The sequence below is a fragment of the Micropterus salmoides genome, unplaced genomic scaffold, assembly GCF_014851395.1.
Source record: "Micropterus salmoides isolate LMB-PRFRI ecotype aquatic unplaced genomic scaffold, ASM1485139v1 Ms_hic_scaffold_15, whole genome shotgun sequence".
Classification (NCBI taxonomy): Eukaryota; Metazoa; Chordata; class Actinopteri; order Centrarchiformes; family Centrarchidae; genus Micropterus; species Micropterus salmoides.
In genome coordinates, this window is record NW_024040596.1 from 26,542,034 (window position 1) to 26,569,240 (window position 27,207).

Here is a 27,207-nt window from a genome sequence, read left to right on the forward strand (position 1 = left end):
CTCCCTTATCATATCATGTTGTTACCAACAGTTAAAGATGAAATATTATATTATATTATATAATATATAGAACAATTAATCTCTTGATTAACTGCAGCTGGGTAACACAAGTTTGAACATGGTGGATTTTCAATTCGTGTTGGTTCACGTGTATGAAAGCATGTGTGTGGACCAGGATGTGTGGCATTTGGAAAGTGCTGCCATTTCAAAGATGATCAAGGTTTATCTGGGAATGAGTTGGTTGCTGCTGAGTCACAGGCACTCTTTAATATTTCAGATGACTATTCAAGAGAAAATGTCAGAGCAGAGCAAGGAACAACATTTAAAAACCCTTCAAAGTGTACTTCAGTTTTGTCTCTCCTCTTAAGAATTAAATGCTTGTGGCACATGCATTAGTACAGAAGGGCTTGTGAGGAAAATAAATATGCTGCATCAATAGAAAAAGGCGAAGAAAACTCTTTTTAAAATGCTGAAATTATAGATTGATATATATTAACAGAGGGTTTTAAATTAACTGTGAGTCTGCAGCATTGTTTGTTGGATTGAAAGGCTTTGATAAACAATAAATATTATTATTATTATTATTTACACATCCAGCAGTTACAGAAAAGCATGATCATTCATTTGGAGTCATGTTTGTGTCCACCTGATGAATGTAACTCTTTTAGCTCTGTTTGGCAGATGTCTAGCAAATATCTGGCACTTTAACTGCTAAATGTTCCTCTTTCTTCACCAGCTAGCTGCTAAGTTAGTGTGTCTGTCTGTCATTTGGTGGTGGGCAGGTACAGTGGGTTTATCAGAGCGGGTTGAAAGCCAGCCTGCAAACCTGGATGATGAGACTTGGTGAGAGGGACTCCAGACACTAAAGCTGTGGGCTTGAAAACGAAAACAGTGAGCTGAAACATGCTAAAATGCTCTGTAAGTTTACCATTTACATTCCATATAGTAATTTCACGAAATTGTTTATAGACACAAAGTGCCGCTTTAACGGTTTGTTTTCCAAAATCAAGGTCTAAATGCTATTTCAAAGATTTCACCACATTGCCATGGATAAACCTTGATAATTAACCCCCCCCCCAAACCAGTCAAATCTTTGAGTTTTACTGGGTCTAAACACTGAAGTCAGCCTACAAAATGTAGTTTTTACTTGAACTCGAATAAACTCTCCCCAGTTTCCTGAAACCCCCCAGATTCCAAGAAGAAATATTTGGAAATTATCTACATGGTCACCTACATGGTATAGCTTCACTCCTGATCACACGTACATTATACTGCGTGCAGAAATGACGCCTCATCTGTAGACTGCGTGCAACTGCACAGACACCCACACATGTTCACCATATGTATCTCTCTGTCTCTGCAGAGCTTTCCAGGAAATAATTATAATAGGATAGGGCACGCATTAAGTAAAAACTGAACAGTTGGAGACTAAGAGATCAGGAAAGGGGGGCTAGTGACATAATGGATACACATGACAGATGGGAATTAAAAGGAAGGCTGGATGTAACGATGGATGCAGTCTGTCATTTTCTGCAGTTGAAAAAAAAAAAAGTGTGTGCACGGTCTTCTACTGCCAGGTTTGAAAAAAGAGGAAGTGAAAAAATTCAGTCGGTTGTTGACGTGTTCTATTTTAGGATATTAAAAAAGTGCTATTCATATATCCTTTTCCTGTTGTACTATTAAACATAAATCCCCCTCCTTCGCACACCCACCCATACACCTCTACTTCCTCCAAATACCAAAAATGGGCATGCCATCCTGCCCGTGTCCCAGTGTGAGAGCCTGATGGCAGAATAGCCCACTGTGCTGGTTCTCACCTCACTGATGATTCCCGCCTCATCAGATCTCTGCGCTTTTGACTCGCAGGCAACCAGCACTGTTACTTCTCAGTAAGGTAGAGCTAAGAATAGAATAGAACAGCCTCTTACATAACACAGCCACGGTGCATTCTGGGATGGGATGGCATAGCTTTGCCAAGCAGCGGGCAGCAAGAATCGTTACTGTTGTGCTGCACTATTTGTCTCTGCTGTGCAGGCAATCTGAAGTCATTTTAAAATTATTTTAAAAACCACGCTTTATATAGGGGAGTTGTGAGAATATTTCTAAATACATTGTAACAGAATAGCTTCTAACTGTTAAACTGATATTGAAATATAGTTTTTTCATGATTAAAACATGAATATGTATGAGTATGAAACAAAAACTACATAGAGATAGGGTGTAGAAAATATAAACTAAAAGGTAAGGGTGGTTATATTCTATATTCACATTATTCCATTGCTCAGTACTTCCTCAGGACTCTTTCTGTGGCTCTCAACCCCGAGGCCATTCTTTTTTTACTGATGATGTAAATCCAGTCCATCTTAAAATTCAATTGTTTTTGTTGTCTGCTACAGCATAAATATGCTCTGTAAGTCATGTGACCTGAGTTCTCCTTTGAGAAAAAAATCATTAAACCCAAAGGGAAAAATCTATATTTCACATTTTTGGGTTTCTCTATGGTGCCCCCTAGTTTCGCATTCATTTAATGGAATACCATTAGGTAACCGTCTACGTCAACATGTCCTCAAACCTAAACCACAATATTTGTCAGTGCCTCGCGAAACTACATCTATGAGTGTTTTTCTAAAAGACATATATGTCATTTATATAACGTTGGAAAGTACCAGTCCAGCAACAGGGCGTACCGGACCTTAACCACGTTACATGAGTCATGTGACACACGTGGTTAACATTGTAAAATAGTCGCAGTTTGGTTAGGTTTTATAGGAATAAGCCATATGAGGCTTTTGCTACACAGACAATGCTTGTTAGCCGGATCCATTTATGGTTGTCTTGTCATGAGATTTGACATTAAGAAAAACAGAACATCACCAAGTTCTTTAAGTTTTAAATTAATGATAATTTTTTTATAATAACCCTTCAATTAGAAACTGAAAGATGCATTATAAATCCCCCAGAGGAATAGCCGCAGCTTTAATTGCGCATCAGCTAGAGGTGTTGGGCTATAATTATAAGCAGGCATATTTGTGTATCCTTCCTCCGCCTACTACCCCGACCAGCCTGTTATTGTCTCAGGGTGGCCAGAGTCATGGCAGATGGTCTAGAGGAACTGCAGCTCACCTCGCCAGCCCCAACAGAGGTAAAGGTACGGGGGAGAGCACTTGGCAATTTGACAGAGAACACAATGTTACTATGATATAGTACAGAAATACACCACACACACTGCCAATTTCACTGCTATTTTTCTGTCACACTGTTATGGAGAAGCAAATCATCATGAGAATTTTCCAGATAGGAGAAAAACATCCATGGGAACAAACCACAGTTCTGTTCTGTTTTTAAAGACGCTTCAAGAAATCTTTTCCATTCACATCCTGTTTGAAAGTGACTGGCCTCTTTAAGGATCAGTCATTCGGCATTCATTAACTTAAATGTATCACTGGAAGGTCATCCACTCTCCTGCCATCCACTGAGAGCAAAGTCAGCTGCTTCACAGAGGAACTATTTCCAGCTACGCAGACCGGTGGGGGTGAATCAAAGTAAATATAGTCTGCTGTTTGTGTTGCGTGAGAAGAAAACAATATGCAGTCTCTGGATGTGATCGGCCTAATATAGCCTTCTATTGTGGTGTGTCACAGTTTGACCATTTGCTGGGGAGGGCGGGCAGGGGCTTGTGGGCTGTGTGTGGGTGCAGGGAAGGAGGAGCAAGAGATGACAAGGTGAGGGGAGCAGGGAAAGAAAACAAATGAGTCATGAAGTGAGACGCAATGGGAACCTGGACAGACCATACCTGAAATAGCAGGTTTCTTAAAAATAACACCCAAGTACAGCAACTTATTAAAATAAGTGTAATCTATTACTCATTACAGATTGAAGAAAGATTTACATTACTACAGTAATTGCTCACCGGAAGAAGAAATCAACCACGTCAAAGGTGCTTTCCAGCAACACCAATACTACTACACCCACACTGCATATGTGCAGGGGTATTTTAACAAACACACAGTCCACAGTTTGGAGGTATACTGACCATCAACAGCTACCTTAACCGCTGTGACTGCTAGGCCAGTAAAAAATTTCAGTAAGACGTGTGAGAGGTTACATTTGATATTAATTTATTACTTTCCAGTCAACACACTTGTTTGCTGTCTTACCAGGAGTCTGATGGAGGGTTGATATCTGTTTCAAGTATGTGTATTTAGTGGACAGACTTGTGTGGGACGTGTTAGCTTTGCACAGGGTCTGGAGATGTGGCTAAAAGAGGAGGAATATAAACCCCTCTGACAACTCCAAAGTTGTCTTTTGACATGTTCTTATCTGGCTAGCTAGCCACTGGTCAGCTATATTCAGGAATCAGTTAGTTGTTGTTCAGTGAGTTGGATGATTTGTGAACACAGTGGCTTCAATGTGAGGACAGGACATTTGGAGAGCTGTGTGCATTCAGCAGGGCCTAAGCTAGCAGTTGGTGGTCATCTACAGTCAAATCATCTAGGCTGTCTGCTCATTAAACCACAATGTTTTTATGTCTCAATATGTCTCAAGGAACTGAGTCGGTGATGGAAATTAAGATAACAAAGCATGTATCTATCACTCCTGCTGCTGAGTAATCAGTAATGTAACTATTTTTAAAGACTAATAATTGCGAATGAGTAAGTGATTACATTTTTTAAGTAATTTGCCTAGCTGTGTGTTGTTCTCATCTCCGAGAGTCATGTCCTCATAGTGAAGCTTTGAGATTCACAAACAAAAGGAGAACAGCTATTAAATGTAAGCTTGCCAGTGGCTAGATAGTGAGTGTATGTCACTCTGTAAAAATGTAATGCTACTGTGTCACATACTATATTATCTGTCTATTATTACTATAACATTACTATTAATGCTGTTTCTGGTCAAGGTGGATCTAATTTTAACTACCACACTTTACATAAGTTACTATTTGGTAGTTCAAACCTTAACAATATGTCATTTTAGATATATGTATATACTGTTTATATAAATACATTTTATATTCTCTGTGTAACTTTATAATCTGAAAAGTGACTAAATCTGTCAGATATATGTAGTGGAGTAAAAGTACAATATTTCCTTGTGAAATGTAGCGTAGAAAGCTATTATGCCTTATGCTGTACAAGTACATCAGAATTGTACAGTACTTGAGTACTTGAGTACTTAGTACTAATTTACTTTCCACCACTGCCAGTAAGAAAATAAGCCAACATTGCACTAGCACTTAAGAAACTGAGTGTTATTGGGAATAGTAACTGTGATGTAATTACTGAATTGAAATTTAAAAAAATCACATTATTGTAACGTGTTACTGAGTACTGCCGCTCAACACAGTGTACAGCACACTCACAATTCCCACGGTTCGATCTGCGTGCTACATCCACTTTGTTCATTTGAATCCTTTCCAGCTCAATCCACAGCAGGAAGCTAAGGAAATCTGATCTGGGAGCAGAGAGGAAATAAGCGAGGGGGGAGATGGAGCAGAGATAAAAGTTGAGGAGGAGCATGAGGATGGGATGGGCTGACACCGGGGCCTTCGTACGTGAATCCTGTTCCTGTCAGCAGCTCCAGCCCTCACTGTGGTTTCAACGGCTCCTCTGACTGTTATCTGTCTTCATCCAGCTGACATGAATGGACTTTTAACCCCACTTTATTTAAAACTTCAGACAGGTTGACCTTTTCTTTTTCACCACAGCACATTTGGAAACCTTAAGCTTAATGTCCAGACTTTCTTTGTCCCATTTACTGATTCTAATTTACACCTTAAACTGTGACACAAGGTCCCCACAACTGTATATAAAGTCAATGCAAAGGTGTGAGTGGATGCAAACAGGTGTGAATTTGCATTGGGCAGTGTAAACTGAGGCAAAGGCGAGTTGAAAATGTCTCATCTGTCATTTCTGTACATGCAGGAGAAAAACCAGAGCAGACACACAGTGACTCAGAGGGCTGAAGTTTCATCACTGAGGTCAGTAGTGCCCGGGGCGTCTTTCACTCACTCTGGGTAACCTTGGCTGATTGCATTATATGCAGCAAATGGATTTAAAAGCTTTAGTTTATTGCGCCAGAGAAAGCAACTGCCATAAACAATTAGTTGTATGATAAACACGCAGGCACGCATACACACTGAGAGAGTCACGCTAGCGCATTCATGCTTTAAGGCACGCAGAAACTGAGGCACATTAATGCATACTTTGCATGGAGACACACGGTTTCTCTCTGAAACTGGAACACTCGTCTTTGAGTCCTGTTTCCAAATAGCATTAGCGGGCACATTTAATAAGGCTTAAATCAAGAGGGACAACTCTGGAGCGCAAGATTTCATCACACATGTTATAAAGTGCATGCTACAAAGTAATTCACACAGAATTGTTTACATATTTTCCTAAAAATGTCCTTAATTAGTGAAGCTACTGGCCTAAACCTTAGAGTGTACACTTTCATGCACGTACTGTATATATACATGTGTGAAAAGTACAGAACATCTGGCTTAATGGGTCTTTTAAGCTGATGATACACAATATTTATTAGCCACTTTCCCACAGAGAATGGGCAACACATTTCAATCTGCATACTTTAGATCGGTCGTGAGCAATTATTGAGATTGAGATTACGGTAGTAGGCTAATCTTTACACTGTGTTCACAGGTATCTTTTTTAGGGGAATTGAGCTTTGTTCTTTACTTTTCTTTACTTTCTTTCTTTTCTTTGCGCCTCTGATTGGTTGTTGCCAACTGTCCGTTGCGCTAATCAGTTGCCCTGTGTCTCACCTGGTTGCCCATTGATGGCAGCATTACACAGCAACATTGCTCTAAAAGTAGCCCCGTTTATAAAATGCAGTGTAAATACTGTGTCAGAGAGCGATGATTCGACTGTATGCTGGTTTTGGGGTGTTTCATTGTAGTTTGTGGTGCAGTTTTTCAAATATGTTTGCTCTTGCTAATATTTTAATGCTTGTTTTGTCGAAAAAACAGACCAAAACCCCAAATCATTACATTTACAATGAAATGCCATGTGCTGTTTTAGTTCTTTTTACTCTCTTTGTGTTTTAGAAGGTACTTAGTTTTATGGCTTTTGGTTACTTTTATTCAGTTTATGTTGAAAATATACTTTGTTGTATTATAAAGCACTTTGTAACTGTTTATATCATTATCTCAAAGTTAAATCAACTCCTGCTGTCATCAACAACAAGTAAAATGTACACATTTCACAAATGTTGTAATAGCATATGGAAAATCTTTAAAGTGAGGACAGTTTGTAGGTTTTCACTTCTTTAAGAGGCTACTTTGGGATTATGGCAGAGATTTAGGTCAAGAGTTAAAAAAACAGTCTAAAGATTTACAACACAAATGGAGTCAATGGCTGCAAAAGCTGTAAGTATTTTATTTCCCGAGCATTATGTTTCTGTGCACTGTTTTTATCATTAATGTACGGGCATGTTCTTAAAGTTAGATCGTACAGAATTGGGAGGACGCTGACCTCGAAATCAACGTTTCCTCCATTTTGTTTTAAGCTCTTACATAGCTGACTGGAGCAGGAAACATGTGCTTCTGTTTAACAAAGGAATCAAAACAAGATTGATTGGTTGTCGCTCCTATGTGTCAGAGGACATACAAGTTGGTTTAACTTGAAAGTAAGTTAACTCAACTTGAAGATTGCCTTTGTTTCTACTTACAAATTAAAGTTAATAAAGTTGACATAACTACAATGTTCTAGTTGTCTCAACATTGTCTTTTTTTGACTTGTTTCATCGTCATACTGTGAGTTAAAAAAAGATATTTTACTTTATTAATGCAAGAAAAACTTCTCTTAACTAGTTAAACCAACATACATTTCTGCATTTTTTTCCAGCTCACAGTTCCAAGTTAAAACAACACTACTGACCATTTTAACCCTCTCCAATGCTGGCACTAGTCCTTTCTTGTTTACCACAAGTGTCTATATTTTGGTTGGTATTTGAATATATAGCTTATCTGCAGTGTATAATCAGTAGGGATGAGCGAGTACACCACTATCTGTTATTACAGATTATTTTACAAAACCTCAAAACTGAGCTTCAGAGCAATGTTTCTGACTTACAATTATAGCAAGAGAATAATTTTAAAAAAAGGTTCCTATATTTATAGTTTATTAGAAAACAATATTGACCCATTTTACTCTGATGACACTCGTCAAGTACATTTTTTGTACTGAATGCTCGCTTCAACCAAGTACTTGCTCAACCCTAATGATTAGTTGGTTATGTCCATGTTTCAACTTTGCAATGGTTTAAAGAAGACAGTTTCTCTCAAACTGAAAAGATGCAGCAACTAGGCTTTTTGTTTCCACGCACACCTGCATTTTTTCCACTGATAACTAACATACAAGTTCAATCAACACCTACATATCTGACAAGTCTCAAATAGTCAACACAATAAATTTAATGCACGTTTAACTTTCGAAAACTCATACAGTCCCGTTCAAAATCCAAAACTTGTCAGAGCTCTTTGAGTTAAAAAGAAGGAGTAAGCGGACATAACTTAATGGGGCTGTAATGATTTACAGTGCAGTGTTGAACATCTTTAAACTATTCCATGTCAAACTACTAGGAGCCTTTATAGTCTCTGAGAAATGGTGAGCGCCGCCAGCATGTGATCTGAGATTCAACAAAGAGAACTTCGTACTCTATAGCTTCTTTTAGTATGTCTTCTACCTGTGTCTTCCTTTTCTCCTGTCTTTTGCTTTTCCTCTGCTCCACTCTTTACGTCAGTATAGCCCTGAGATCTCCATGGAAACAAGGTTTAGTTCAGTCAGCGGTGATGTGCACAGTGAAGTGAGAGAGACAGAAGTGGGATGAATTAAGAAAACCTTGGTGAAAGCATAGAGTGGGTTATTTTCTAATGTTTGTGGATATCAGACGCAGGCTCAAGCACCAGGAAATAACTCATCCTGGAGATTACTCTATCCATATTATAAAAATGTATACTGGTCTGGCACTAAAGACTGATAAATGAATACATAAATAATCAGCCTTTATACATTACATAGTGGCCTTTACAGTAATTTATTTTCATTTTCTGATTTTTTTCCTAGATGTGAACCTTTTAAGTCAAACTACTGGCAAGCGTTTAGATGAAAAACAACCCCACAAATCTAAATCTTTCTTCAAGGAAAGCTAGAGAAAGTGCACATGAGTTGGCTAGTAAAGCAAAACTAAAAAGAAACTTTGTTCCGGTCTGAATTTCTTTGAAGTTACATTATTTACAAAATATAAGAGGTACACCAGCCATTTAGTACTGAACTTCCATAAACTTGGTGGCTTTAAAGAAAAAACTCAAAGCTGGGTCTTTCCCAAATGCAACCATTGTTTTGTTAGATCCTACTGGTCTGTTAAATGCCTGTCTCTTTCAAACTCCATACACCTGTCTAACAGAGACTTTCTATTAAAACATGCAGCTCCCTGAACAAAATGCAACAATATACAACAACAACAATATATAACAACTGTGTATTCTGAATTTACATCTACAATTTGAAAGATGCGTCTGTTAAAGAGCACTACATCCAGCAATTACAACTAAAATATTAAAGGCTGCAGACAGCATCCTGTTACTCGTGCTCGCACTCAGTAAATTACAATCATATTTAGAATAATATATCTAGGGATGGGGATCAATACCCGGTTCTAAAAGGACCCCGTTCCAAACTTTCTCAAAACCCGAAAATCAATAAGATCCGAGCTTATCGATACTGCTATCGAGACTACTGGGTCCTATAATGTAACATTATGTCTTGAGATTCAAATCTGGTTTAACTTGAAACGCCATGAAAAAGAAAAGTCATGTTTATTCATTGATGGCACCGAAATGTGGTATTAAACAGGCCCGAGAACAGCATCAGGGCTCCTTGCCAAGTCTGTGGAACTCTACTGAAGGGATGAGCTACATTCATACATTTATATATACAACCTTTATTCAATCAGGTCATCTCATTGAGATCAAGAGAGACCTGAGTACAACTGATCTGGTCTAATGGAGATGGTGGTGGACAGCACTGACATACACTTTGGTCCAAAATCTCCAATGGGTATCAAACTGAGTTGAGATGTAGTGACCATAGAGGCTGTAGAATTGTATTCACATCATTTTCATACCCACCAAACATGTTTCTCCACTTGTTTAAGGTTTTTCCTTTACTTTGTCCCCTTTCTGCATTAAATGGACGTCTGATGACATAAACAATAATCAGACATTATTGGAAATTCAAACGTAGCTACAAATGGTAATGAGGTGATCTTGGAAACTGTAACAGTAAAATGGTTGCTCTCTGCATTGATTATCAAGAACACTTAATTATTTCCAAAGGTCACACTTGGAGCTACAGCACTTGACCCCATTAACGTGTTGTCTCCTTTCTTGTTCAAGGTAATTTCATGGCATTCATCTAAAACAGATGTTTGGTGATAGTCAACGTCCTTAAATACCAGTTCTGTCAGCACCTCCTGTCCCTAGGGACAGAGGATGCTAATTGTTAGAGGCCAGTGGAGACAGATAGCCAGCACTAAACATCAGACTATTCTTATAATCTACACAACTCTATTTACCTGGTGACCATCATGAGTTTCTTAATTTGTGATTTCATGGAATAGGATTTGTGCACCTGCATGAAGAATGAAGAATTTCAGAAGATGTAGCTTTTGTGTTTGTGGGAGAGAAAATTAACTCTACAAGTATGCAACTCCCAAAGCATTTTTCTCTTTGACTTCAAATTTACTAAAATCTATTATTTTCTACAACTACAAATTCCACTGTCACAGGTGCTCAGTTGTTTTGCTCCAATAATATCTTCATATATCCCCAGCTGATTGTCACTGATTGACACAACGGAAATGGCCCCAGCAAGAAAACTCAGAAGACGTTGTTTTTTTTTCCATTCAGTGACATGCTGCTTTGACCAATAAAGTCAACATTCTACATGCTTGATCATTTATCTGTGATCAATTTAGCTTCAAGGTGACAGTAGACAATACCCTCACTCCCTACTTTAAATAGAATGCCTATGTTTAATGTAATACCTTTAAATGTAATGCCTAGTGGTACCCTACCCGCCTGGTCGGGTCCCTGGTTAAAATTACAGTTCAGTCTGACTTTTTCTGTAACACTTTACCTCTTTGGGCAGCATCCCTGCATGAAAAAACAAAGCCCTCTCGTTCATTTGAATGGAGCCAGTCTGACGGTGCAGCTTGGTGCCATGTTCAGCCAAAATATTGAACAAGGCTCAACTTTTGCTGCAATGCAAAACGACGTCATTCAGCTAAGTGCTGCATTGGCCCATTAAATATATGCAAGCACATCATCATGACAAATATAAATTAGTTAAAGCCATGATAATGTCCCACAATTGTAAAATCCCGTGTTAAAGTATTGTAAACCACTGTGAAGTGTTTTGACATCTGATAAGCCTTTAGATGCCTTTAGATCAATCTGTTACAACAGCTCCCTGGATCATATATATATATATATATACACACACATACATACAGACATACATACATACATACATATTTCATTGTATCACTGGTGCCTTAAACAACACATCCCCACCAACAGAGCCCCCTGCACTGTTTAAATGCAGAGCTATTTTTCGGTCTGAATCCCCACTTAGGTTGCACTTCTCATAATTCTAAGGCAGTCACAAATGGACAGTGCTTCAGGATAACATGCTAAAAAGGTTTGGAAACAAAGAGAATTTCTCCGCAGGGTTTTATTTGTTTTATTCAATAAAAGCCTATTATTTTGTTATCATTATTTATGACCTTAGAAGAGACAACCACTAATTCAGCGGGATGTTTTTTCTTTACATGAAACTCTTCTTGTAAACAGGTAACACGTAGTTGAATTTGTTTGTTTTTTTACACTTTCCTGGGAAGGTGCTTTCTCATTCATATCCTTGGACTCACCTTGCACGCAAAATTTGAGCTCTTTAGCATCTGTGACAGTGCTGGCTTGCATCCTGTCAGGAACCTTCTTGCTCATGCGGTTGTAGTTCCTCCTTTTCTTCGACTCGCCCCACAGGTTGGAGCCACCATGCATGCTGGGAATGTTGAGCACAGCAATGCCCTCTAAGGAGGTGTTGCTGAGATCCAAGATGATCCCATCACACTGAGGGGAAATTAAGAGAGGAAAAAGAAGAGAAAGAATGGGTTTAAAGAAACATTTAACAACTCTAAGAGAAATCTCTAACTGCTGCAGGATGACAGACACTATGGTAATATTGTATTACATTACATTCATTTAGCAGATGCTTTTGTCCAAAGCAAATTGCAATGAGTTGTGTTGAAACCATGTAGAAGCAAGAGCTAGATATATAAGTAAGTCTTAGTAAGGGTTTTTGAGTTGTAGTCTGAAAAGGTGAGTTTTTAGCCTGTTGAGGAAGATGGGTAGTGACTCTGCTGTTCTGATTTCAGTAGGGAGCTCATTCCACAACAGTGGAGCCAGAAGAGAGAAAAGCCTTGCCAAAGATGAATAACCACAGGGGGCAAAGCCTCATGCTGTTGTAAAGGAGAACCTGACAGGAATGGGGTACTTCTGAGATGTTTTTCGAGAATGATTGTTCAGGGTCAACTCCAGGTTCCTTGCACCACCACATTGTCAAAGGTGATGGACAGGTCTTGTGAGGAACCCTTTCCAGTGGAGGAACATATTTTTGTCCAGGTTTACCTTTAGGTGGTGTCTTGTTATCTACTCTATGTCAGCCAGGCAAGCAGCAATGTGAGTCTCCACCTAAGTATCAGATGGGTGAAATTACAAGAATAGTTGGGTGTCATCAGCATAGTAGAGGTTCGGGAAGTCAAGCAAGTGTATGACCAAGCCATCCTTGCGTAGAGGGAGGAGAGGAGTGGGCCCAGCATCCCGTCAGGAAGGATGCAATAAGAGAGAGTGCAGACTGCGATGGAAATCCTTTAAGGGTGGAGAGAGGGATCTGGTGGTTCACTGTTTAAAATGCCGTGAACATAGGGTGGTGGAAGGTGAGGGTGATCAAAGCATGAAGCACCACTCAGATATTGCTAACTTTCTTTTAAAAAAAACAGCAAAATCCTCCAAGAGGGGAGATGAGGGACAAAGAGGAAGATGTGGTGGTGAAGAAGAGGGAGAAGAAGGTCTTGAATAGTTTTCTGGGATTTGAAAGAGCTCTGAAACTAATATATATTTATATGTAATGCAATTCTATGCTAACAGCCAGTTTCATATTATACACCATGTTCCATCCATGCAGACACATACCACTGGCAAATGTATTCTGGTAGAATCATACCTGGAAAACTGTGTTGTGTGATGTTTTCAGTGTATTTCAATGTCAAATGCCATAAGCTCATCTGTAGGCAGACATTTCTCTAGAACTTGGCAAATCCCACAAACAGGATGAATACATAGAACTCGGGAGTAGTTTCCTTTTACTTGTAACCACCTAATAAGTTGCTCTTTTGGGTTGAACTGATACCACTTTTAGGGCAATTAATGCAGGATTTACATGTTCTGTTGATATAAGATAACACAGCAGGACTGAAAAACTCACAGTTGCTTGAGACCTGACAGTACGTGTGGTCACATGCACTTACAGTAAGTAACTGGAAACATCATTTAAATGAGACATCATTTATCTTTTCATGCATGTTTGCGCATGTGTATAACTAAGCCTTTGGCAGGCAAAGTATCTCTACGACAGCAGGCCTCTTTAAGATGCAACAATGCTTTCTTGTATTCTATATAATAATAAATAAATAAATAAAATGTGACAAAAACTGAAATTAACAGATAGTAGCCTGAGGAAGTCAAGTCGGTTTTCACTGCTGAACATTATTTGTAATAATTGAAACACGTTCTCGCTGCACCGTTGGCCACTAAGAAAATGAATAAAAAATCAGAAAGCATTATAACTAATGATAACGCTTTCAGCATCAGCTATACCGGTGCTATTTCATCATTGCTCTGGGGATTCTGGTCTTAGATATGGTTTCAGGGAGATTTGTTTAAGGGTTTTCCTAGAATCCAATAATTATCTTAGTTGAAATGTATGTATTCACCTTACCTGTTTCATCACGCTGTCACTGAAATATATGGGGCTTTACAGCTGCCCCTTCTCTGCCCCACCGCCACTAGTGTCAGGTCATTATATATAGCTCTCCGGGTGTTGTCCAGTTGGCTGTCTTTTTTAAAACTCGTCCTCAGATTGTTAAAAAACAATCTAATTGACAGGGTCAGTGCCAAAGTATTTAATCCAACACAGCTTCTTCTCATTCATATGTGTTGTCCTTCCTAATAGAACCACAGTTAAAATAACTAACTAACTAACTTCCAAAATAGTGTCTGTGATCTGATAACTGATGTTCTGCATGTATGCTGATTCACATTAACCAGGTTACTAAAATGTATATAAAGGATTTCTGGAGCAACATGATTTCTAACATAGCCAAGATAACATAATAACATAGACTCTTGTGTGTATTTATATGTGCTAAGTGAGAGGAAGCTTATGCTAACATCTAAGCTAACAGATACCACAGACGTTACAACTGCAGTGTATGAGTAGCTGTATCATAGAGTAAGATAGCTGTCCATGCTTGTAACCTCTTTGCGCACCAGTGATTTGTCTAAGACTGCAAAATTTATTACGGTCTGATGCATTACCTGGACAGACACCAAGTGTGCAGTTGTGTGAAACAGCAAAACAGACAGCAGTAAAATAAGTTGGCCAAGTGTCAATACAAACTATCTGATATTAACAGAAATAAAGTAACCCCATTGGCACTCTTGGCCTAACACTGAATTATATTATGTTACTTGTTAGACATAATCACATTACGTGCAAATCACACTTCTCTGCGTAGTAGCCTAAACACATCAGCAACTTCTATTGTGCATATATGCAAGAGTTGTTGCACAATCACCTGTGCAGACAAACTGAGAAAGAATTCAGGTCAAAGCTTTTATGTACAGACTACTTAAGAGAGGAAACTTATTGTGATTCTTTCTAATAGGGTGTATTACAAACATAATAAAAGGGTTTCTAAGTCAAATGTAATAAAATCCTAATATCACCGTCTATATTAGTGTCTAGCTTCATCTGGATTTATCCGATAATATAAAAGCACCTGGAAAAGTCAACAACACATTGCTGTTTGTATTGAGTCAAAGCAACAACAAAAATGCTGGACTTTACCGCACGTCGACGACATGCAGGCAAACTACAGAGGAACCTTCACATAATGTGTGACTGGAAACAACTCTTCTTTCAAACACACTTTGGTTTTAAAACAACTTTTCTTTTGTGCAGTTTCCAGAAAAAAACATTGGCATTACTTACAGTAGGATTAAATATAAAACTGTTGTTCCACTCTTACATTGGTTTTAGATAGTAGCTTCACGGTAAAACCTGCATTTTTCTGCATTTCTGCGTCTGACTCTCCGCTCCCTGGTCTGTGTGTGTATATACCATTAATTTTCTACACCCTGTGGTACTGCACCTCTCACTAGGTGATCCAAAGCTTTCTTGCCTGTGCACGTCACCTCACCACCCTTATGATTTGCTTATCTGCCTTCACGATTGTTCCCCAGTTACTTGTTAGACATAAGGTCACATTATGTGGAAATCACACCCCTCTGAATGGTAAACACATCTGCATCTTCTATTGTGCATACATGAAAGAGCTGTTGCGCAATGAGCTGTGCATTCAAATTGAGAAAGAATTCAGGCCAAAGCTTTTACGTACAGACTGCTTAAGAGAGGATACCTACCGTGATTCTTTCTAAGAGGGTGTATTACAAACAAAATACAAGGTTTTCTGAGTAAAAGGAATTAAATTCCTAACATTACTATAAAAACTGCCCACACACAAGAAGATTATGCTTTGAATTTAATTTGCATTCTCCTTCATAACTAGAGCAGGGGTCTATATGCATACAAAAGTCATACTGTATATATCAGTATGTATCTGCACATGACCTATCCAAGGTGAACCCCCCCTCCCGCCCAATGCCAGCTGGTATTGGTTCAAGCCCCCCGCAACCATGTACGGAGGATATGCACGATGAGTGAGTGAGTGAGTGAGTGAGTACCTTGCATGAAAAACATCACTGAAATATAGATTGTATTCAGGTTAGTAGAGGTTATTTGTGATTGCTCAGTCTAAGCGTTTCATAAATCTCAAGGTAACCATTAATGCATGTTACTAACTCGACTTCTCCCCTTTCTGGTAGTCTTGTGCTTTCTTGTCCCTCTCCTCTCTCCTCCTATCACTTTCTGCAGGTGTTTCTGGCTCTGGAGCTGTGGAGTCTGGATCTGTGGCTGCGGGTCACCTGCTGCCCCCGTGTTCCTGCTCGACACCCTCTGCTACAATCATTGTTACTAGTCCTATTGTTATTATTATTGTTATCTTTAACATTATGATTATTATCATTAACACTACTATAAATATCTGTACCATTATTCATTCAGTCTATAGCAACACTATCTTTACTGTCTGTACCTCTGTGTGTATATTATGTAGGCTGCCTCCCTCCCCTCTCTCTCTCTGTCTCTTTCTTGCCTCTCTCTCTCTCTCTCTCTCTCACCCCCAACCGGTCGAGGCAGATGGCCGCCCACCCTGAGACATGGTTCTGCTCGAGGTTTCTGCCTCTTAAAAGGAAGTTTTTCCTTGCCTCTGTCGCCTAGTGCTGCTCTTGGTAGGAATTGTTGGGCTTCTGTAAATAATATCACAGAGTCTAGACCAAATGAAACAAAATATTTGTAAGTGGCTGATTGCAAAAAAACAGGGTATGTAGAGACAGAATATCATATTGTTGGTGTTTTTATTGGATTTGTTGACTATAAGAAATAAATAGAGTTATGTCAGCCTTAACATTTTAAGAAAGTAGTAGAGCTATATGTTGGCAAATGTCAAAAAGATCAGTAAATAGAATATGTAATCACATAAATAATTAAATGTATGAGTTGAGCATGAACCCTTTGAAATGAAATGTGGCTTGTTTGCATTTGGCCCCAATGGATTCTGAAAAATTCTGTTTCTTGTGTGTGTGTTCTTGGAGTCCTGCTGTGCTTTAAGCACCCAGGTGACAGATTGTGCAGCGCTGTATGACAGAATGAGGCAATCAATGACTTTATGGAGCATTAATCTGATGATGTGCTATGAATAGCCCACCTCATTAACATGAGAAAACTACTTTGTTGTACGTTTTTAGAAACACATGAAAGAATAACAGCACTTAAAAGTCTGTCAGCAAAAAAAGACAGAAAAGCAAATATGTTGACATGTAGTGTACACAAGATGTTTCATATTTTACTCTTTTTTTGCATCAAATTCGGTATATACTTGGGTATTTAAAGATATTTTTTCTCATTCAGTTCAGTTACACCACCAAAATTTTTGTCACCGCTCATCCATCATCTTTGATAAGACAGTGACTCACCTCGACTTCTATGCATTCATTAAGTTTCTTGCAGGTGGCAGATATGGTCTCAGTGGTGCCAAACTCAAAGTACCAGAGCTTGTTCTTCATTCTGAGGAGAGAGAGGGGAAACAGAGGACAGATATGTTTTTAACTAACACATTAGAAAACATTCCCAGTCCTCACTTAGCTTGCACATGAGCACAGTGTTGTGAGCCTGCAGCGTGATTTGTTCAGGGTGCACTGGACACATATTGAAGCTGTCCGGTGCCTTGAGTCATCTCACATTTTGAAACTGACAGCTCAGGACAGCTAGCGGCCACGTGACCACAGAGGTCAAAGCTCCATCGATGGAGGCAATGGCACCACAGCATTGATTGCTAGATACTGAACCACAGAAGGTTAACTCCACCGTCTGTACTCACAGTCGCCTGAGTGCCCTTATTCCAAGAGTTAAAACATCAACACTGCCTCTGAAAGGGACACGGGGTGAAACATTGCTGGTGGAGACTATAAGATCAGGGTAAATATTATTGTGATTCACAACAGTCAAAGCACGCCACAGGACTGACTGAGCAATGGTTCATTTCTGCCCTGCAGACGATTTGTCAGAGGTGACCTGATGAATGCAGTTGATATCCTGATGTCGTTTGCCGAGTTTTAGGGCTAAACAGTGGCTGAATAACACTGTTTGCAGTCAAGGTGAAATCTTGACCAATTTGTAAATATCAACTCTGATGAAACACCGATGGTGTTTGAATTCAGAGTTTTCAACAGTTAGGAATCGGGCAAAAAACAACTGATTCACTACCTGAAGAGAATTGGAGATAATTGTAGAAATTCCATCACAAAACGCCATAATGCAAGTCAGCAATCCTTCTCTGTTGTTTTGTCTCTGTAAGTTGTTATCTAAAGTTTCTGATAATAACAAAAGAACACCCTGTCAAAAGCAATCATGTGGATTCATAGTTCTTTAAAGACAGCACTCCCACCATCTTCCCACTACATGTCACACTGACTGACAGTAAGGCTACAACACTACTATATGTTTCGGTTTAAAAATGGAGTTTTAAAACAAAAATGATCTTAGTCCACCACCAGCGTTTTAGCTGCATATCTCCGCACATCAAGCGGCCTTTCACGTACACTGGGCATGCGCGTGCCGGTGTAAATAGGAAGAATATTGTCGCCTCCGACGTTGCAGAAGATTTGGCGAAAGAAGAAAGTACTACTACAGACAAAAAGCCACACCAGAGATTGTCATCCCATTTACCCTGGGAGTTGTGCAAGCGGTGCAAGTGTTATTTGCACAGTACAAAATGTTTAAATAAAATACCGAAACAAATAATCTGTCAGTAGATTAATGTGTTTGCTTTGCCTGACTTATGAGGACCAATCAGAAAGCCAATTGTGTCTGCTTCATCATTTTTAGAGTCCTTCATTTTCACCTGTCCACACATTTTAAAACAAAAATGGGGTCAGCATAATTTTCAAATTTCTTCGCTTTAGGTCTTTGGATTCGCTGTTTTAGTCTGGATGGGAGGTGCAAACGTAGAATAATGTCTGCGTTTTTAAACTGGTGGTATTACGCTCATTTTCAGGTTCAAAATCCTATTTAGGGGTTGTACCAGAACAGGTTTTACATGGTTTCATTTTTTAAAAACACCATATTTTTGTCATACTGCACATTGCTGCAGCTCCTCTTTTCACCCTGTGTGTTGAAGGCTTCGTTTTAGCTATGGAGTGATACATCTTGTCTCTAAATGATCTTTGTTGGGAGTTGCACATGCACAGTTCCTAGTTATGGACTACTAGACAATCAGAAGCAGAGAAAGGCGGGTCAGCCAAAAGACGGTAAACAGCTTCGATTCAGCGGTAGGTAGGTACATGTTGCCGACTAGCTTGGCGATATGGACTGGCGCAAGAGTTTCAGAGTGGTGAGTTATTAATCTGTAACAAATATATCTTTCATCCATAAAGTTTTAACTGAGCTCTGTCTCTACATCACAGTAACAACTTTATGTTCATTGACTGCCTGGAGGGTGGCTAATGTTTGGAAGGGAGAGGAGAGGTGTGTGCTGGAGCTCACTGTTTTTCCACCGGTGTTTTTAGGGCGTGTCAGACTAGTTGCTCTGCGAGCATTATGACACGTATTTACTCGTGACATCACAAGAAAGTGGAAGTAAAGGCTGGACTACAAACGAGCTGTTTTGAGGCAGTTCAGAGCAGAGCTTTCTGTGGGAGATGGGAACTCCCTTTGGGGTGGACTTTTGGGCTTTTTCACTTTGCAAACCTATAACATGCACAAAAAGGTATATAACTCAGTAAAGGAGAGGGAAAAAGCCAAAAAGCATAATACCACCTCTTTAAATGAAAATGTAATAGTGTAGACGCAGCCTAAGACTCAAAGAACTTTGAGTTCTTTGAGTCTTAGGCGAGCCCTAACCTGACCACAAAATGTCTGAGAGTGAGAGTCTATATAGTGATGCTCGCAGCTCTGTGAGGCTGTATTTAGGCACAGTAGAAATCATAACCCCTGTCTTTGTTCAAAGATGGTCCTCGCCGTCGGATGTCAGGGGTCTCCTTTGTTTTTCTCCGGTTGTCAAGTGACTAACTGATAGTGATAACTTTGACTTCGACCATCCACCGCAGCTGTTGCAAGTGACGTCAATACTGCAATCTTTGAACAGAGACAGGGTTATGGTCTCAACGTCCTGAGCATGAATCCATGAAGTAAGTGAACCTTGAGTTTAGAATTTTTTTCACAGACATGTGTTGGCATGATCAAGTCTACAAAATAATTTCCTTCACCTCATCAAAAGCATGAAAAAAAAATGACAACCAGCATAACTGATGCCTCACCCTGTATTATTCTAGAAATGACACATATGTCATGATATGACAGCACATTCATTGGAATGTGGACATGCTGCTGATACTGACAACACAGCTATTGACACAACAGCTCACTGTCATGTGGGCATACCAGTGTCAAGGTTATGTACCACCTTAAGAATAGGACAGAACATTGAAACAGAACACAGCCTAAAGAAACCGTCACACTGATTGAAATGTTTTTTCTCTTATTCTTTTCACTCATGCACCTTAAAATAATTCAGGGGACAGAACTCAACATAAAGTTAAACTGCGCAACAGACTTCAAACAAAGCTTTAAAACCATTCACTGCTGTTTATTTTACTTGTAGCTGAAACGTCTTAAGCCGCTGTACTTGTTCGCATGTTTTTCTCCTTGCTAATTGTCTTTCTGTCCCTTGTTCTCTCTCTTTCACCTTAATACCTCCCCAGAAACCTCTGCCGCTGTCAAATCAGGGGATTATGAACAGATTTGAGATCACAATTAGGAACAGTTGCAATTCTCAATGAGGCGAGCTGCCTAACCTCATTAAGCTGCTTCCACTTGAGACGGTCTGTAAAAAATGCAATTAACTCGTGTTTTTCCCCCTCTCCTATGGACAGAGAATGCAATAGGGAGACTACTTCCATAAGCCTTTCCTCCATTATTCCCATGCTTCTTTAACAAAACTGGTAAAATGCTGGAACAAAAAGGATCTTAAATAATCTTTAAAAAGGTGGTGTTTTTTCCAATTATGATGAGGAAGACATTTTTTTCTCTCCCATTTTTAGCCTCCGGTTCAGTTTTTAAGGCTGTGTGTGCTGAGCCCTGGGGCTTGGACTGATAAAGAAAAGGGTTTAGTGTTTGACAGTGTGCTTGCAAGAGCGAACAACTGATTCCCTAACAAAGCAAAGTACTTATTAATTCTATTCAACTTTAATGAATGCAGTTGGTTTGTAAGATAACTTGTCTCAAATACCTGGCAGGATCACATTTCGTCTGAAAGAGAATGCAGATTGGCTATAGTAAGGTGGAAGGTGGAACCGTGTTGTTATGAAAACATTGTTCAGGTGCTTCAGCAAAGCTCAGGGGCTCCAAAACTCTCTGGCTGCATCTAGCTATTGTGCCCCTCCTACTTTGCTACCCCTCCCTACAGATAAGCATCTCCTTTAATCCCCAATATGAGCAGTGACCTTACGACCCCAACACCTCTTTTCTGCCCCTCCACCTCTCATACATCTTGTGAAATCAAGAGGACACAACGTGACCAGTCAGTAGCTTTGAGTTACATGGGGTGAGTTTTGACCTCGTGTGATACAACCAGCACCCTCACCACCGTCAACTGGCAAAACAAACCCTCTATGGATGTTTTGATTGTGAAGCTGCAGTACCAGGAGGAAAACAAACAAAAGCAAAGGCCGTAAACGACAATGATCCGTACAACAAACTGTGGTCACTGGTCTGTGGAAATGAAGTTTCTGTTTTTCTGTGTGAGTTTTCTGTGGACAGGTTTGTGGAAGTAATTCAATTCCATCATGTGTGTTTCAAAAATCTGTGTTTGGTTGTTTTTGTTTTAATTACAACCTAAATTCTTTGTCAATCTTTGCAGTACTATGAAGCACTATGCAACCATTTTAGTTGTGTTTTTCATGTTCTTTTTCTTATTAGCAGATGCTGATTGCTGTGTGTTGACTGAACGCATACAGAGTTATGAAGTGGGAGCATTTATTTGAAGTAAAAGTCACATTCACTTTTTGCATAGTAAATGTCATATGACTGACAGTTAGAGCACTTCCAAGGATTGGATTGAAGTGAAACCCTCCCTGTTCTGATCGTCGGTACAAAAACATTAGCAATTGTGTTAGGAAGTATGTATTTCTCTGATAAAAAGTCAGATGTGAGGAGAGAAGCCAGCTACAACACGGCACATTTCGCTGGCCTTGTCTTCATGGGAAGTTATTTGATTCAGTGTTAACTATAGATTTATAGAACTTCAGCAGCTCCATCTATGCATTTACTGTACATGGTGTGTAATCAATTTCCACCACCATCACCACCACCACTAGCAACGATTTTCTAGGAGTAACAGCAGCATGTAAACAAAATAACTGAGTAGTAAACATAGCGGTCTTTGTAGCTGGACAGACAGAAAGCACCACTTGCAAAGAAATCCTCAAACTGGATCAACAGAATAGCCAAAGGGAAACACAACACTGGCTGTTCTGATCTCTGCTAATCCAATCAGGTGATAAGTGTCAGTGACCTGTTCTTTAGGCTTGACAAAGCAGCTTGTGAAGAGACCTAATGTTGACTAAATTTAGAAACACAGAGCAAAATGTTCAGTGTACTCCAACATGTATTATTCATTATTCTTTTTCTTCTTGCTATTTCTACCAACACCATTACTGTTATTGTAATCACTACTATTACTTTCGTTTCACTTAGTAACAGATTTCTGCAAATGGATATTGTCAGAGGTGGTGATTCAGTGTACAAAAAAGAAATACATTTCTGAATCTCATTAGTGGAAAGGTGTTTATGTTGATATGTTTGCAGCACGGCAGTTGTATGTGTGTATGCACGAAGGTTTTTATGACGTGCTCGCATGTCTTTGTCTAACAAGAAGCACAGCGAGTGTGGAGTGTTTCCCCTTGGACACCAAGCAGCAGAGCAGAGTTTAACAATGTCATCTCTGCCTCACTCTAATTTCAATATTCATGAGTCAAACATAAAAGCTTTTTGTTTACCCAATGAATATGCATATGACTGATATCTGTTTGAATTAAGAAGGATAAATCAATGTGGTGCTAAAGTTACGCCTGGATTCCACCGGTCACGGCTCTCCAGCGTTGCACCTGCGATATGGTTTTGTTCCATCCTTTAAACGGATTCATACAACACAGTGAGTGTTTCAGAGCATTTTGCCTGCCTGATTTTGTAATTTTTCCTTAACTTTTGTGCTTCTACCATGGCTACATAGTTAAATGGTTTCTTTTTTTGTCCTTTTTTGAATTGTGTTAATTGTTGATATACAACCGGGAGTCTGCAGGGTGTAGAGAATTGACTGGATTTCTGTTTCTGTGTCTGAATTCCTCCCTGGTCCGAGCTGCTCTGTGCAGCTTGACACGGCTTCCGTCAAAAATACACTAGCTACGTAATCTCCACAGAGCAGAGCGGAGAGCCACTTCTGGGGTTATAAAACCCGCCCGGTGGAATCCAGCCTTAAATGCCTAGAGGAGGACACCTTCACCTTTCAACAGCAGTAAGATGAACACAAGCAGTTCATCAGACCCAAATAACAGTTCAAAGTAACTTAAATACCTCAAACCTATTTTAATGCAGTTTCTTGTAGCTTGTCGGCCGACATTTATGCCAGCACAGATGTTTATTTGCAATACGCTTAGGCTGTCAAAATCAAACTTTGTGCTAACACTGAATCCATATCAACTTCATTGCCATTATTTTTCAAATCAGCCAAAATGTAATCAGCAGATCTTTAGGCTTAGGAGTGTGGTGATTCATTTTTGACCTTGGGAAAACACATCTGTGATTAAAAATTAAACTTACTTAGCTGACCTGCGTTTTTTGCACAGAGAATACAAGGACAGCTGTCAGGATAGCTAATACCAAAATATGCTTGTTAGTGAAGGATGATTCGTACCATTCCCTGCCATCTCCTGTCCGGACCTGACTCAGCCAGAGGACTCGTTGGCGGGGGGGAGAAGATTCATATCATCCCTGAAAGTCTGCGTTATCCATGCTAGCTAAAAGTGGCTGATGCGATAGTGATGGTCATGTGTTAATCTGTCTCTGTCCCCTCATCTCGGTCATATACTACATTTCCAAGCCTCCGCACAACTATTCGCCTCCATCTAGCCCCCACTCATCTCATCCCATTTTCAAAATATTCTGGAGGGGTGGAGCCAGTTTAGTTTCTTCTGATCACAGGAACTAAATCTTGTATGTATTGCTATATTAAGGAAATTAGTTAAAGTGTCTACTAGTCTGCCAGAGTAGATCTGAGGCCAAAACCAAGGGGACCTTCTCCCTCAACAATTCTAACTCTTCTTCTCTGAAACTCCACCGCTTGGGAGCACACATAGAAAGACAGCATTGTCCCCATTGTGAGAAGTCATTAGCACCTGGGCTTTGGGCTCCAGGAGGACTGGCTACTGTGACCATTATCTGCTGGTGGGTTGAGGTGTCAGGAGTCACACATCCCCTCTGTCCCAACAGGCCTGGGATGAGAGGGTGACACTGGGGGGTGAGGGTTGAATGTGCTAGTAGACAAGCGGGGGATGGTGAGCGGTGCGAGTGTGTGAAAGAGACACACACATGCAGATAATGTGGGGTTGTGAGTGGCAGGGAGGACAATAAGGCACTGAGCTAAGTGCTACATGTGGCTGTGGGCCTTTCTCACCAGGTCAAAGGTGATTTATCATCTGCTCACCCGTAGAGAAAAAACTGCTTGTTCTCCACACTGACTTCTTTCAATTCAAATAGCTCTAAAAAGGACGGATATTTACCCTGCCAAAACATCAGTCAGACAACAACAGAACAGTTGTAGTTGTCCATCAATTGTCTGTTACTCTGTGAAAGTACTAGAACACTCACAGAAGAACAATAACCTCCAGTGCTGGCTAACTGTAAATAGCGTGCATTATTTTGTGTAGGGGTGAGTACAGTTCATGTTTGTGAACACTCTTGCTTGGAGCTACAGTTGGATCGGAGCCATGAGTGGCTCACACAGCGATCAGTCAGTAGAATAGAAATAGTTTGAACCATCAAAGAGCGACAGTGGAGCACATTTTATAGAAAAGGAAGAGCTTTATAGGTCGCTGTGCTTAACCGCTGAGTTTATGTGTGCTGAATGTCTCCTCCACATAAATGCATTACATCTTTTAACTCTGGCGGTTGTTTAATGGATCAAAGACAGGGGCCCCAGAGAACAGAGGTATCTTTCTTTTATCTTTTATCACCCTCTCCCTTCCTTCTGACTGTGATGCTGGAAACAGATTTGTGATGGAAAGTTAAGCATTAATTATTGAATTTCAAAGAGTAAACAACACATCTCCCGTTTTCTCTCTCTTAGGGTGTACTCACACTAGACCCGGTTGCCTTTTACCATGCCCGAGCACGACTGTCCCCCCTCCCCACTCCCCCGCTGGTCTGCGCTCACAGTGCCTCTAACGATCCGAGCTGGAGCACATTTACGTCATCACTCCGGTGTTTCCCATACATTGATTTATTTGTGGCAGCCCGCCACAGTACCAACGCCGTCTGCCACATATTGATTTTTGATTTTTATTTTTTTTTACTAGGCCTGTTTAAAATCGTATTTGGTTGCAGAGCACATATTCGCTCATCTCACTCGCTCTCTCTCATGAACACCACTGCGCACAACATAAAGCTGTCAGTGTGGAGATCCACCTTAAAAAAAGTTATTAGCAAGCATGTAAAGAGCTTAGCTAATAAGGATAACAATGTTAGCTCAACGTTAGATCACAGCTGGGTTGTCGAAGTTAGCAAGCCCCCCCACCTGGCGCCACAGGCTGTCATTCTGTGGGGGGGAAAAAAGCACGCTCTCTCGCATGGCACAGTGTCATTTATGTCCGAGTTCTGTGCTCGGGCAGGGTTAGCGATCACACTTCTAAGCGCACCGTGCTGGAGTCCAGCTTGGCCCGGAGTGATCACACTGGTCAAACGAATCCGACTTTGGGGGTTAAACGTGCTTGGGCCCGGTACGGATCGCCTAGTGTGAGTACGCCCTTATTCTTCCTGCTCTTCTTTTTCTTATTTTCTACAGTATGTAGACTAATTAACTGTGGAGGGAAGCAGCAACACACATGTTCTTGTCATCATACAAACAACATGAAACACCAGCAAAACCTATAGAGCGGCACAGAGACTCAGTTCCCAAGTGATTGCATTCAAAACAAGCTTTTATATTTACTGAGTAGTCCAACAAAGTAAAAGTACACATTGTGACCAAGGTGAGGGGGTTTTTGGCCACTTTTTCTGTTTAGTCACACCCTCGCTGATTTGTGGTCATGTGTATACATAACAAACACACATAGTAAAGTTTACACAGTATGGCTTTTAAGCAAATGATTGGAGTAGGTTTGATTGCAGCTGCATCGCTTGGACAACGCTTTGCATAGATGTTTGCTTTGAGACACTTGAGAAATCATCACCCAATTCCCAAACACACCAACTGTTTGGTAACACACACACCTCAGCCTTTGGCTACAGCAAAGACAACAGGCTGGCCCCAGAACTGAGCCAATGAGCAGCACCATATACTCATCAACAGTGATTCACCTAAGGGCCACAGTATTTGTCTACAGAGCCTACTGCTGCTCTTTGTTCTCTACTGTGCATCTTAATGAGTCGTCAGAGAGGAGTGTGGCCACAGCAAAAGCTGCTGGAAATGAAAGCAGGGAAACATCAAAAGCTGCGTTTTCCCCACACTATCTGTTTTTTGTGGATGGTATTTGGTTTTGAGGTTGAAGGTGATTAATGTTTATACTCTATGGACAAGTCCGGCGATATTCTTTATTTTTCCTGTTGTCAACAAATCTCATGAAAATACCAAACCTAACAATTGTTAGCCTGTCTCTCAGTTGTTCTGCCCTAAAGAAAACATTTTAAAATAGGTCCGAAAGGATTGAGTACAGTGCCCATGTTGATCATTCACATTTTTATTCATTTAGCTGACGCTTTTATCCAAATCAACTTAAAATATATGTCAAGAGGTCTCACATCTGGACTAACTAGGGGTTAAGTGTCTTGCTCAGGGACACATTGGTGGATGTGTCACAGTGGGGACTTGAACCTGGGTCTCTCACGTCAAAGGTATGTGTCATATCTACTGTGCCATCACCATCCCATAATGAAAGAAAATGTCTTTGCTATTCCCCTG

General features: G+C 40.1%; 1 protein-coding gene across 3 annotated transcripts in view; it reads right to left on the reverse strand.

Annotated features, from left to right (window-relative positions):
- Window positions 1-27,207, reverse strand: part of LOC119904552 (diacylglycerol kinase beta) — a 119,369-nt gene that overhangs the window by 15,230 nt on the left and 76,932 nt on the right. For all 3 annotated transcript variants that reach the window (XR_005444723.1, XM_038721329.1, XM_038721327.1), the window contains 2 exons: window positions 17,453-17,543; window positions 11,947-12,148 (listed from right to left, as the gene is read on the reverse strand). Coding sequence is in view for 2 of the 3 variants with exons in the window: in XM_038721329.1 (XP_038577257.1) it covers window positions 11,947-12,148; window positions 17,453-17,543 (293 nt within the window). In the remaining variant the exon portion in view is untranslated. The remainder of the gene's footprint in view (window positions 1-11,946; window positions 12,149-17,452; window positions 17,544-27,207) is intronic.